Source organism: Tauraco erythrolophus, chromosome 29, assembly GCF_009769465.1.
Source record: "Tauraco erythrolophus isolate bTauEry1 chromosome 29, bTauEry1.pri, whole genome shotgun sequence".
Classification (NCBI taxonomy): domain Eukaryota; kingdom Metazoa; phylum Chordata; class Aves; order Musophagiformes; family Musophagidae; genus Tauraco; species Tauraco erythrolophus.
Window position 1 is genome coordinate 3,465,478 of NC_141493.1, and position 14,113 is coordinate 3,479,590.

Sequence of the window (14,113 nt, forward strand, 5' to 3'; positions counted from 1 at the left end):
ACTTCCATTGCCATAATATTTGATTGTTTGATGAATGTTTTACCAATGGTGGATTTTTTACACCAAGAGACTAAGTGTCTTGCAAAGAAAGTATGTACTAGAGAGGGGAGCTAATTCTTAGATCCTATCCCAGCACTTTTAATATAATTAATCTCCATACTGCCTCATTGGTTTCTCTAGGGTCAGGCACTCCAATCCCTCTCACTCCCTCTAAGTCTTTAAAATAAATGTCAAGAGTGAGAAAGAACCTTAAAGCTTTGCTTTTCAGGTTGGTTCCCATTTGCATTCCTCATTGCCAGTCCTTCAGTATCTCTAAGCTAGACATCTCACTGTGGTGTTCTGGGTTTTTTTAAGTCTATCCATTATGTACAAGCAGTTCTTTTTGTTCCTCCAAGATATTGGGACTTTGCTGACTGCCAGATGTGGCAGCTGGAAGCTGGGGGTGTGAGATCATCCGCACGTGCCCCTCATGCTCCCTCTCTATCTCCTCCCCTTGGTTCAGACAAGCAGCATCCAGAGACATTTCAGTACGAATATAAATCATTCCGTTGCCTCATGCAGAAGGGGAAAAAAAATGCTCGACTTGGGCAGCATGTGAATCCTCACAGAATTTGTGTTTGGCTCTGGGAGCTGGGATTTTTTGTTTCCTGGAAGTTGTGAGCAAACACTTGCGCTGAGCTTTCCACTCACCCACCCACCCCTGCGTTTTTTTAAACGTGTTTTTTGGCTTGCATCAGGAGAGCAGGAACAGATGCCGACATGACACTTGAGGCTCATCTGTGGAGCACCCCTAAACTTCTGTTGACTTCAAAAGAAGGCTGCTCTTTACCTTGAAGGATCTGGCCATGAAACTAGCCAAGTCTTGTCTGGCTACTTCAAAGCTCATCCTTAGAGGAGCAGCAGTTTGAAGTGTGAACTGCATGGTTCCCTGGCTTGGTTTGTTTGTTCCATCTGTGCAGAAAAGTGTTCTTTCTGAGTACAGCAAGGAGGGCTGAGCGAGGACACGTGGCTGCCTCGAATGAGGATCAGCAGAGCCTCTTCCCAGTGTCGCTGGGCAGCCTCTGTGCAGCTGAGCTCAGCTGTGCCGTCTGCCCGGAGCGGAAGTCCAACATTCTCCTCCTTGAAAGTCATAGGAAACAGAGCAGGAAGCCATGTCATCTGGTTCTCTTCCCTCCTTTTCTCCAACGCGGGAGTAACTTGGTGTTTTTAAAAACATCAGTGTCATCTCACGGAATGGCTGCTTAATTCAGACCTCAATCTACGGCAAACTAGCAGGAGTTGTTGAACAAGTCTAAAATATTTATTAAACCAAAACTCCACTCAGTTCAGTGAGACATACCTCAGAGTGAAGCATTCAGGGTCTGGCCATGAGCGTTTGTGTCTTCCTTGGAGTTGTATACGTCTTCTGAAGTCCCAGGTTGAGCAGAAGGCATGAATTAAGGCTGAATTTTCACTGCTGACTCATGGGTTTAGCTTGCCCACCCCAGTAACCTGGGTTGAGCCAGGGTGATGGTATTCAGTGAGTTGTTCCAGCCAGCAAAGGGAGCCTTAATTAAGACACCACCACCCCAAGTCAGCATCACCCATCACTTTCTGGAAAACTCTCCCCCTCGTAGCTCAGATCGTTCTGCAATCACTTTTTGGAGCGATCCATCGAATTTTGTTTTTATTTTAGCCACAAAAACGCTGAAAGCACAAAGCAGTCCAAGTGCTCCAGGAAATGTCTGTCTTTTTTTCCAAGAGAACTGCTGTGCTAGGGCTTCTAATGCATACTGGTAATTGCAAACATTCCCCTTTGGACTAGTCGTTGGGTTGTTGTTATGTGCCTGTCACCATAGCATCTGGGCACAAGGCATGAATTCAGCAGCCTCGTTCTCTTCCGTGCAGAAAATATTCTCCTCCTGTTTAGCAGTCACTCAAATGCCTTTTGGTCAGAAGTCTGGAGAGGCGTGTTGTTTTATCCCTGCTTTGCAAGTGGGGAAACTGAGGCACAGCATGGAAATGTGACTTCCAGGTGCTGCAGCGACAGAGCTGTGCACAGACCTGCTTTAAATGGGCAATTTGCAAACTGATGCCATTGCCTGGAAGCACTGACCCGTCTGAGTTCTCTCCTTGGCTCTCAGGAGGGACAACTATGCTTTTCTTGGCTCTTCCTTTTCAGCCTCCTCCTTCCCTGCAAGTGCTGCTGGCTGTGGCATACTCGAGTCAAAGCTCCTGGAATAAACACCCGTCCTTGCAGCCTTTTCCATTTGCGTGGGGCAGCTGGGCTGGAAAACGTCCCCTTCTGTACATCATCTTGCCTGGGGAGGGTTAGTCACAAGCCCTGGTGTGGTGACAAGCTGGGGCTTTAACCCTTTTGGCACTGGAGACCAGGGCTTTAACCCTTTTGGCACTGGAGACCAGTCTGCTGGCTCCGGGGGGCTGATTCTCTTTTAAAAACTCCCAGCTGTTGTGTTGTTTTTCTCGAGCAGTCCAGCTGCAGACAGAGCAGTGTTACAGGTGGTGGCTGTGTGGGTGTGAGCAGAGCTGTTCTGGGCACTTGGACATCAGTGTGGCGAATAACACCGTTCCTAAGCTGATGGGTCCTTAATTTCAGGTCCTTCTTTCAGTGGATCAAGCATGGTGCTGGGAACCAGTCAGTGCATTCTGATGCTGGGACTGGTGGTGGTTTACAGCGCTTGGCCTGCGGTAAGCCACTGTAGAGCAGATTTTCAAAAGTGCTGAGCCTGTGCCAATCCCACCGGAGTCCACGGGAGGTACTGGTGGCCTCTTGCATTTGGGAATCAGGTGACTGGTTGCTCTGGGTTTCAGTTCCCTCCGTTGTTCGTTTGGAAAATGTCTGTGGTGTCTCAGGCTCGGTTCTCCGTGGTAGGAGGCACTGTGAGCATTAACCTGTTGTAAAATCTGTCGTCTGCGCTGCTTCGGTGAGGATGTGTGATCTGTGGCAGTCTGCAGCGTGATCGTGTTCGTTCTAAGACTGTAGTTATAAGTGACCCTCAGTCTTGCTGAGGGTATCTCTCCGCGTCTGCAAGAAAAAGCAGATGATTTATGGGGTGGTTCACACTCTGTCAGATCCCAAGCCAGATATTGTAGTGGAGGGTACAATTCAGGAGGCTTGTTTGCCAGCGTGGCTTACCAGAGTATGTGGCTACAGCATCTCTCTTCCGCGTGGGCTGGAACATGAATAGTTTCGTTGAGTCAACATGTAGTTGCTTATTTTTGTCTAGGTTAAAGAAGGGGCTTAATCATTCTGACCTTGAGCACCTGGAGTGTTATTTTAGTCTGCTTGCAGAGAGACTTTGAAGTAGCCTGGGAGAAAAAGTAGTAATGAGAAGGGACTACAGCTTGACATCATTTTAATTATCGTGATTACGCTGTACATTTTTCTGGCCCAGAATCAGAGGTGGAAAGTCTCTCATCTCAGCCCTGCGCACCCTGCTTTCTCGTGAAAGCAGAGGCTGTGACCCTCTGAAGGTGGATAGGATATGCCAACATGTGGGGATGCTACTAACGTGCTGCTGGCTTTGTTTCTCAGGTGGAGGCCGAGGCTGTGAACCGGGCAATAACCATCGCCAACCAAACCAACTGCCCTCTTTATATCACCAAGGTGATGAGCAAAAGTGCTGCTGATGTCATTGCTCAAGCCAGAAAAAAGGGTAAGTTATTTCCCTTGGATTGGAAGCACCCTATTAGCTCATGCAGTTCAAGTCCTTGCCAACATAAGCTTCATCCCTACAGGAGAGGGGTTTTTTTTTCAGTGTTTCCAGTGCTTTGTTGTCCAGGCTCTTTTCTAAAAGGTCCCAAGCAACTGCTTCTGTCTCATCTCCCACAGACAAGTATTTAGTGGTCACATCAGTGCCAGGAGCCGTTTCTTCTGTTCAGCCTAGAGCCTCTCTCTTCACACTCATCCTGCCACACTGAATCATAGAATCATGGAATGGTTTGGGTTGGAAGGGACCTTCAAGACCATCTAGTTTCAACCCCCCTGCCATGGGCAGGGACACCTTCCACTACACCAGGTTGCTCAAAGCCTCATCCAACCTGGCCTTGAACACTTCCAGGGATGGGGCATCCACAATTTCTCTGGGCAACCTGTTCCAGTGCCTCACTGCCCTCAGAGTGAAGAATTTCTTCATTAGATCTAGTCTAAATCTCCTGTCTTTCAGTTTGAGCCATGTGCCTTCATGTTATTGCAGAGTAATTCCATGTTATCTCCATTTAATGAATCCCGCTGGAGATCGCAAGCTGTGTCCTCCTTCCAGCTGCTCTGGCTTTCCTTGGTGCTTTCTGCTGAGCTGCTTCCTGGGGTCAGAAGTGATTCCAAGCATCCTGATGGAGGTCTCTGATTCATGAGCCCTGTTGGATTTAGTTGGAGTAGCCAAAGAGGTTACTGATCCCAGCTATCCACTGTGCTCCTTGCTTGTGAAGTAGATACTCCTCATGTCCTGTAACTCACAGCCTGACATCCAAACAGGAATTGGGATCAGTAAGCTGGATTAGGCTGGGAATCACAATCATCTCTGATAACTCTGCCTGAGGATGCAGCAAGAAGCAAGGCTCAGGGCTGCAGTAGGTGCTGCTGCCTTGTGTCTCCTCTCTGTGACCAAGGAGAGGGAGCTGAGCTGCTCTGAGTGATGCTGTAGCTTCTCCCGAGCCCTGACCCTGCTGTCTTGCTCCAAGAGCAAGGGTTACAAAGCACAGTGAGTGCCTGTCTCTCTCCCTGCTTTATTCTGTGACTAAACCCTTCGTTTCTATTTAAAGCGGCTCTGAGTTGGTGAGTAAGCAGGAGGGATGATGTTCCCCCGTCTTTCCTCAGAAGAGGTGGATTTAATTTTACTCAGTCTAAATAAGCCTGAATGGATATACAAATGACATCAGTTTCCATCTGGGTGTTTGGTGTGAGAAGAGCTAATTTCCTACCGCAGCAAACAGATTTGTGTTTGTGTGTTGGCTCAGAAGTATTTCTGTCCCACGGTTCCTGGTCAGCGAGTTCAGAGTTGGTGAGGAGGACTGCTTTCCAAGGCATCTCTTTCTCTTTGTGGCATGGAAGCAGCTCAAGCTGTTTGGGATAAACCTTCCTCTCCTATCCTAGCTGCATTAGTGGAGGTCGTGCTGAAATGAGAAGATGTGTTGACACGGCAAAGTGGCTGCATTACCCCAGAAAACAACTTGATGTGGCCGCGCAGCTCCGTCCCATGAGCCAGGGAGGCATCCCTTCTTTTCTAAGCCAGGGAGGCATCCTTTTTTTTTTTTTCTAGGTAAGGTTCTGGGGACGTTTGCATCACAGAGATGCAGCATCCTCACTGACCCCTGTGACCACGAGCTGGCAAGTAGATAGGAGCATTGGAATGAGGGACCTTACGCTTACATCACAGAAGCCATAAAACATAGCCTGGCTTGGCTGGATGTTACCCTGCGTGTGAAGGGTGCTGGAGTTGTCCCAGATGGGTGATCCACAGAACTTGCTTCTCGTGGAGCATATGCAGTTTTCATTCAGATTGTGTTTTCTCCTTATAAGGAGAATCTGAGGTATAAATGACATGCCATTCTCTGTTCCATTATTTAAATAATTCAATTTAAATGCCGTGCAGTTACCCAACTGGGTAACCCAGGAGGGCCACACACACTAGCCTTGCCCTCCCAAGCAACAGAGGAAACATAACTGAAGACAATCCAAGATGAAAACAAAACAGAATTGATTTGCTAAATGGAAAAGAACGAATGTTATTTAAAGCCAGATGTTCCCAGTGGCATTTGCATGGAGGAGATTCCCTGCAGACTCTGTCGTTGGCAGATCTGGGAGCTCAAAACATCGCTCCCTGCAGAACAATCCTCCCAATGTATTGGCCCACAACAGGCCTCCCATTAATAGCCAGCGTGTGTTTTGCCTTGTTCCGATTCCGTAACTCTATTTGTGGCAAGTGATGTCAGATGGCCTCTTCCTCTGCTGGTGGATCCCCTCTGACAGGCTGTTCCTACACCTCCTGTCTCAGTGTGGTCCTGGAAGCAGCATGAAGCCGGTTAATGCGTCGTTGTGCCTCGGCTAATGCCCTCTTTCCCAGCTAGTTTGAGAGCATATAGGCATAACAGTAGCTCAAACAATATGTGAAACATCATATTTTTGTACTGTGCATGGTGAGGGGTGTGTGACCCTGCTGACCAGTTCTGGGGATGCCTTTGCCAGTCTTTTCTGATCGAAGTATTCAGCGTTAGTGTTTTAACCAGCCGTGCCTTTTTCAGGCAGATAGAAATACACAGAGTGTCTGGGCTCAGAGGCCAGACGGACGGGCTCTTGGAGATTTCAGGGAAGGTTGTGTTTGGTGAGCAGATCTGGGGGGCTGCCAGCTCGCTCCGCCTTTGAAGTTGCAGCATCTTGCATCTGCTTGGTGTGCAGATGTTGCTGGTGCATTCCAGCTTGCAAAGTATCGGGGTCCTTAAGAATCCGCAGTTCCTTCATGTGGTTCCAAAAATGTTAATAAAGAGGAAGGACGCACTGGTGGTTAGTGCACTGGACAGAGAGGCAGAAGATCCAATTTCATTTCCTAGTTCTGCCACAGATTTACCATGTACCCTTGGGGGAATCACTCACTTTCCCCGAGCTGCGTTTGAGAACCAGAAACACCGATACTTCCTCTGCGATGGGCTTTCTCTGTAGGCAGGAAACTTTCCTGATAGTTTTCTCTTATCTATGCACAGAGCCTGCTCCAAGAAACTCAGCCTTGTTGGATCTTATACAGCAGGCACTATTTTTTTCATTCTTTTTCTTCCACATCCCTCCTAGATCAGACTGGATCTCCTCATGCTGCTACAGTTCCCCTCAGCCTCTTTCATAAGGCTCTTGTATGGGATCACATACTGAAGAGGAAGCACCAAGGAGCCCTGCAGCACGCGATGCTGGTGGAACTTATCCAACTTGTCCTTTTCCACAAGGATGCTTTATGCCTGGAAGCCAGGCTGGAGATGTGTGTTGCTTGGTGCTCACAGTGGATTTGTCTGTTTTCCTGTCGTGTAGGCACCGTGGTGTATGGAGAGCCCATCACAGCCAGTTTGGGTACCGATGGATCTCATTACTGGAGCAAGAATTGGGCTAAGGCAGCTGCTTTTGTTACTTCCCCACCGCTGAGTCCTGACCCAACCACTCCTGATTTTCTCAACTCACTACTGTCCTGGTGGGTAGAGCTCTTTGTGTTCATACAACACATGCTTCATCATGAGACAAATGGGTGATAAAAGCAATAGCTGTTGTTGCCAGCAAGAAAAAGGCTGGTTTACCTTTAGGAGTAAACCTGTGACAATAAAATATCTTAAATACCTATCATTATCTTTTCCAGTGGAGACCTTCAGGTCACTGGCAGTGCCCACTGCACCTTCAACACTGCTCAGAAAGCTGTTGGGAAGGACAACTTTACTCTGATCCCTGAAGGAACCAACGGGACTGAAGAGAGGATGTCCATCATCTGGGATAAGGCTGTGGTATGTCACATGTGTCATGGGCTTAGGCAGCAACTAGACACTCAGAGCTGAAAGAGCTGCAGCAGTGTGTTGTTATCTCCCCTGTGGTCCTTTTGCTTGAGGTTTTCACCCCTATAGAGATCATTGGGAATGTGCTGTGCTGTCAGCTGTTTGCTTTTCGGGGTGGTCCCTACCTGGCTAATGCAGTGACTCCTTTTGTCTTTCCCCAGGTGACTGGCAAAATGGATGAGAACCAGTTTGTTGCTGTGACCAGCACAAACGCAGCTAAAATCTTTAACCTGTACCCGCGGAAGGGCCGTATTGCGGTGGGCTCCGATGCCGATCTGGTTATCTGGGATCCTGACAGTGTCAAGACAATCTCCGCCAAGACTCATAACATAGTAAGGATGTTTTTTACGATGTGAGCTCTGCTGCTCGCTTTCTCCTCTCTTCCTTCAATACCAGACTCTGCTGCCAAGAACTAGAGCTCCTGACAACTCAGATTTTTGTTTTCTCCATGCCCCGAGCCTTCTCTGGTCTTACACCCAGTACAGCTCAGTTGTGTGAGCAGAAGGGAAGATGATTGAGTCCAAATCTGAAATCACATGAATACCCAGAGATTCCCCTCGGAGCAAAGAGATTGTCGAGTGTTGGATGCTTGGATCTGAGCACACAGAAAGCTCTTTTAAATCTTCTAAAATATCAAAAGGCCTCTTATCACAATGTGGTGTTTATGACCTTCTGGCTCGCTAGCAGTGGGAATGGGAACTGCCTTTTTTCTAGTTGGGGCCAGTGAAGCTTGTCAGCTCGTGGACATCTCAGCTGGAGATCTGATCCATATCAATGAGCTTGAGTGGATTTACACCATGTACTGATCTGACACATGTGTGTGGACTTAGACATGATTTTGCTGGTGATCATCTGGACGTTAGTTGACCCAGGGAGGCACAAGGCAGCTCTCAGACCAACCAGACCTTCCCCCTGTTTCTTTTGTGGCGTTGTTATGGCACTGTTAAGGCACCGTTTGCTTGTGTCCCACAGCTGTGTCCCATATCTTGTACCTGGTTCTGACAGGGAAAAAGCTGTGGGAAACTGTGGAATGGTCCCGGTGCAAAGGGCTGGTTGGAGTCTCCCTGTGACATTGGAGCACTGTCTCAGAGAAAGCAACCACTGTTTGCATTTGTTGACGACTTGTTTCACTGCTGGCGATGAACCTATGGAATGTTTCCCTGGAAAAAACTCCTTGTTCTTTTTTCCGTGAATGCTTTCATTCACTCTGGAGCTGAAGGAGCAAAATTTTCTTCCACACTTGGATCCCTGGGCACATGCACAAAGAAACTTTTTTTTAAAGGTTTGGTTCACTTCCCTGTGACTTCACTCTGTGTCAGAATTGGTTGCGGATGGGCTGGATTCATCCTGCCCGTGCTTAGACTTCTGACAGAGGCATCCAGACTCAGAAGTCTGGTCACTTCAGTCACCTTAGAGGTGCTTCCAGACTCATCACACCTTCAGTCTGGAGAAGAAGGACTTAGAGGAGGGAGCCCAGGGACATAGCACTATTACGTGCTAAATTTAGTGGTCTGAAGCTGGGTTTGTGCTTACGAATGGCTCGAAGAAGTGGAAGTAGTTGCTGGGTGGAGTATTTGAAAGTCATTGCCAGTTAGTGGCTGTTGTCTTTAGGAAATGAATTGGACTCTTGAAAAATTTCCTAACACAAAACTCAGAGTCTTTATCTTTTGTGGATATGCTCCAGTACAATCAGGATTGACTCCATGAATTTGCCACAGATCTGGGCTAGGCTGAAGGAGAACCGGATCCGCTGTGGGGTGACCGTTGGGAAATGCTTTGCAGGCTGAGGACTGCAGATCCCCCTGGAACTCTTGTGCTCAGGCTCTAAGAGGCCGTAGCACTCGGTGATGGGCTGTCGCCAAAGGCTGCATCTTTACCTTCAGATGGGGTTCCAAGACTATGGAGGATGCAGGGCTCTCGTTTTCAAGTGGTTTATTTAGAGCTTGAAGGGCTGTCTAAGAAATAGCAGCTTTTTTTCCTTATGCATCCAGCCCTGACCTCTTCCCCTCTCTCGTTACAGTGCCTGTTGTACCTGGCATTACACCTCTTGGGGTTTTTTGTGTCTCACTGCATGTATTAGAGGAGAAACCGATCCAAGTGATGCCTTTAGAGGCAGGGCATCCTAGTTTGGTCAAGTGTAAAGCAAAAGCCCCTTTGAAAGTCAGGCAGAACGGTTGCTGCGACACAGGGAGACGTAGTGATTATGTGGCACCGGATGATTGTTATATTTTTAAATGCTAGAGCAACATACGGATGTTTTCCAAGAATTCACACTGCTCTTGCCACTGTCTGGCAAGGAAACATGAGGAACTAGAGAGGGAGATAGTGTTGTTCTTGGAACCAGCCTGATTCATAAGCTTCTAACCAAGCCTCCTCCTTTGCCACCGCAACTTTTTTTCAGACTGGACCCAGTTCAGTGTCGGTTTAACCGCTGTTCTAGCTAATTGTAAATCTGCAGTCAAGCTTACCCAGACTTACAACACACTTCAAGAGCAAACTCCATTATTAACTCAAGAAAAAAGACCTGGCTTTGTGTCAGAGATGGTCACTAGAGTAACAGTCCTCAAATAACATGGTTGTAGTGTGTCTTGTTCCAGGATGCTTTATGGGTGGGACATTTACCAGTGATTCCTTTAAAACTTGCCTTTTTTCCGTGGTGTGATGTTTCCAATCCTGTTAATTGAGGATGAGCAATCCCATTAGAGCAAAACAAGATTGTCCTGGTCCCTGACCCATCAACCAAAACACTGGTTTGAAATACAGCTTTTCAAAATTAACATTATTTTTAGTATCAAACTCAGATAAAACTTTATTTGGCTTCTAAATTCAGAAGAGATAGCTGCCTAAATGCATTTAAACAGATAGGCTTTGAGGTATTCTCATTTGAAACTGCATTTCCTCCTCTGGCAATGGAAATTTTGCATGAGTGAATCCTCAATAAATTTAGATTGATTTAAGACCAGCCTTTCTGTAAACCACAGCATATACAACTCAGGTGAATGCTGTTGAGTTTGCTTCCATCTCTCCTTAAAATTTGGGTGATTAGCATGACTGGTGACTGCTAATTAAAGCACAGCAGGCTTTGCTGGGATGACTATGTTTGCCTCATGTTGTCTTTTTCTTTGTTCTAGTCTCTGGAGTACAATATCTTTGAAGGCATGGAGTGCCGTGGGTCTCCCCTGGTGGTTATCAGCCAGGGGAAGATCGTGCTGGAGGACGGGAATCTCCATGTCACCGAGGGATCCGGACGGTATATCCCCAGGAAACCGTTCCCTGACTTCGTTTACAAGCGCATCAAAGCGAGGAGCAGGGTGAGTGTAAACGGTTGGGTGCACGTCTGGTCTCTCACTGAAACTCCTGAGTTAAAGTGGGTGGAAAACAGATGCTGTCCCCTGGCTTGCAGACACACACTTCTGCATCAGAAAACGTTCCCTGGACAGGAGCCACGTGTATCTCATTCCCCTTTCATTTTTGCTATTCGCTTGAGTCATTACAGGAATATGCTTTGGCTTGAGCGTGGATTTTTCTGCAAGTTTTATTTTTCTGCTCTTTAATTCTTCTCTGTCTTGGGACACCTAGGCAGAGCCTGTGTCCAGTTTGGACATGGGTCAGTCTGCAAATAACCCGGCAGGCTTCTCCCGTCTCAGAAATACCAAGGGAAGTTATTGATAGCGTTTCTATATCAAACCTTTCAGCAACAATTTAGAATTCTGATTTATTGTTATAGATACATTATGCTGCTTTCCCTTCTGTCAGATACCATCAGATGCTCTTGTCTGGTGACTGGTGAGTCACAGGCACAGCCTACTGACTGTTTAAAAGTGAGAATCTTCTATTTTTAAGAGGCTAAAATTGTTGGAAAAGTGTTTTTTTCTAAAATACACCCATTCGAAACAGAAACCGCCTTTTGATATGCCTTTAGTTGGTAAGAACTGACAGAGCAGATGACACTCAACTCAACTGAGACTTAGTTGCTGAGAATTTAAGAACTTTATTTCTAGATGAAGTCAGATTTCTGAGGAGAAAAGTGTTTTAATGTTTGAAGTGTTGCCCTCTCCTGGGCAAAAGCAGAGCTGTATTAGTTCTGCTGACCATAGGTGATCTTCACATTCCTTGCAAATGATCTTTCCTTAATTTTTCTTTTGAAGAAATTGCAAGTTGTTAAAATTACGGCCTCAAATAACTTAGCACTGCAGAGAACAGATCCGTGGCTTCTGGTGTGTTCTGGTCTCCAACAGAAATAACTTCTGACCAGTTGTGCAGTATCTCAACTGGAATAATTGCATTTACCCCAATCTAAAGCTCTCAAGCTGGTGATGTTCATGAAGCGAGCCTGGCTCCTCTTTATGCAGACCTGTCTCTGTCTCAGCATTATTTTTCTTTTTGGAGATGAGTAATAAGTTTCATTCGAGAGTTGTCAGGAGCCTTTAATACAACAGCAGGTAGGTTGAGGTCATTAAAGGCCAGAACTTGTGGTGCAGGACACAGACTGGCTGTCTTCTGTAGGCTGCCCACACCAGCCAGCTGGAGCCACGGCAGTCCAGAGCAGGTTTCATTCGATCCGTGCTGCTCCAGAGAGCAGCCATCACCCGAGGATCAGCACAGAGGAGATTTTTTTTATGGTTTCAAATCCTTTTACTAAAGACAAATCTTGAAACGTGCGTCTTTGGCTCAGCGACATCTGGCCAGCTGTTCAGTGCTGTTTCAAAGGCTGTGTTGACCCTGAAGGCTGCCTGCTTCTGTCTTTTGCAGCTGGCCGAGCTGCGGGGTGTGCCTCGAGGCCTCTACGATGGACCCGTCTGCGAAGTGTCGGTGACGCCGAAGACCGTCACACCAGCATCTTCAGCTAAGACATCTCCTGCCAAACAGCAGGCCCCACCCGTGAGGAACCTGCACCAGTCTGGGTTCAGCTTGTCTGGTACATACTTTCATGGGGCTAAATTATTTGTTGCTTTGAAATCACAGCTTGTTTAAACTCCCATACTCTGAATTAATTCTGCTGGAATTGGAAGGCAATGAGAGAGACTGTGGTGTGTTTTTAGCTTGGAGGTTATGCCTTTAGAAAGGAAGAAGGGCAGTGCAGGAGCTGTCATAAAGTCCTGCTTGTTTTCATGCCATGGCATGAGTGCCAAGTGCCCCGCTGCGTTCCGGGCTCGGTCCTCGGCCGGGTGTCTGAAGAGGGCAGATGGCACCGACTTCAGCAGAGCTTTGCCAGCTGAGACCAGCTGTGGGTCTGGCATGTGGCAGATTTGATTTCTCAGCGTGCTGTTTCAGTGCAGTAAGGAAAACTATAAAAAGGAATAAAAAAGCTCACTAAGGGAAAACCATGTAGCCATCCGTTACCTGCGCAGGGCTGGGTGGCTCAGGTGTTTGGTGCAGAGATACTAATGCAGAACGAGTTTCGGCAGAATTAAGGCGCTGAGGAGACCAGTAAGGGCTTTTCCTCCAAAGATGGTGCATTTTGGTGCACACTGTTGGAGCCTGTCCCGAGAGGGCTCAATGGGTTTCAACACAGCCGTGCTCTCCCAACTCCCTCGTCCTGCAACCCGCTCATCCCAAAACTCCCGCTGGCCCCGGCGGGTCCTGACGTGTCTTCTCTCTCCCGCAGGGGCACAGATCGACGACAACATCCCGCGCCGCACGACCCAGCGCATCGTGGCACCGCCCGGCGGACGTGCCAACATCACCAGCTTGGGCTAAGGACCGACCCCTCCGTGCCCGCCAAGCGGACCAGGGGACGGGGGCACCTGGAGACCCTTCTTGATTCTTTTAGAGCCTGTGACGGTTACTGCGGGCAACCAGTGAGGGGGGGGCTGAAGTAAGGGCACCTCTTTCAGTCCCCTCAGATTCCCTCCTCATCTTCACCAACCCCTCTCACTTCCCCCCTGAGCCCCTACACATTTAAAGAAATAAACCCTGTTTTGACACCTCTGACATGCAAAAGTAAATGTAAAGAGGATGTTTGAGATATGTGGCCTCTGTCCCATTCAGCATCTTTCTTTTAATAAAGGAAGGACAAAGTGAATTTCCCGGGAGCTGCCTTTAAGACACACACAAAAAAGGAATAAATAAATAATAAATGTTAAAAATAGCTTTTTTTTTTTTTTTTTTTTAATGTCAAGCAGAAGAGTAGTTCAAGGGTTTTAAACTGGATATTCTGTAGGGTTCTGTGTTCCAGCAGAGTAGCTAGACAAGCACAGAGGGACACGAATCCCAGCCTGTCTGTACCCATTCCCTGCCACCGCCGGCGAGGTCCCTGAAGAGCTGTGTGCCAAGAGAGAGAAACAGGAGCCAGCACTAGGAATTGGCAAAGCGCATCGCACCCACCCATCGCGTGAGCTAGAATCGTTGGGGACTTTGGTTCTGTTGGTTTGGTTTTTCATCATTTTTTTTTTTTCCTTCTGGATTTTGCTGCAAATTAGGTCCTTGAGGAAACTTTTTTTTTTTACGTGTTCATGTGTGTGTTTTTAATGTGTTTGTATCATTGTGTTTACGAAGCCTTATCTGCGAACTGGGAATCTCCCTGTTCTTCCCAGTCCTTCTCGAACTTCATTCAAGTTACAGGCTCCCACCACTGTCACTGCCACCCTGG

The 14,113-nt window shown here is 47.5% G+C and overlaps 1 protein-coding gene across 2 annotated transcripts in view; it reads left to right on the top strand.

Moving 5' to 3' along the window:
- Positions 1 to 13,828, top strand: part of DPYSL2 (dihydropyrimidinase like 2) — a 50,948-nt gene extending 37,120 nt beyond the window's left edge. For both annotated transcript variants that reach the window (XM_086627972.1, XM_086627973.1), the window contains exons 8-14: positions 3,536 to 3,656; positions 7,013 to 7,169; positions 7,332 to 7,473; positions 7,683 to 7,853; positions 10,653 to 10,832; positions 12,274 to 12,439; positions 13,130 to 13,828. In XM_086627972.1, coding sequence (XP_086484098.1) covers positions 3,536 to 3,656; positions 7,013 to 7,169; positions 7,332 to 7,473; positions 7,683 to 7,853; positions 10,653 to 10,832; positions 12,274 to 12,439; positions 13,130 to 13,221 — 1,029 coding nt within the window. In that variant the 3' untranslated portion in view covers positions 13,222 to 13,828. The remainder of the gene's footprint in view (positions 1 to 3,535; positions 3,657 to 7,012; positions 7,170 to 7,331; positions 7,474 to 7,682; positions 7,854 to 10,652; positions 10,833 to 12,273; positions 12,440 to 13,129) is intronic.
- The last annotated feature ends 285 nt before the right edge of the window (positions 13,829 to 14,113 follow it).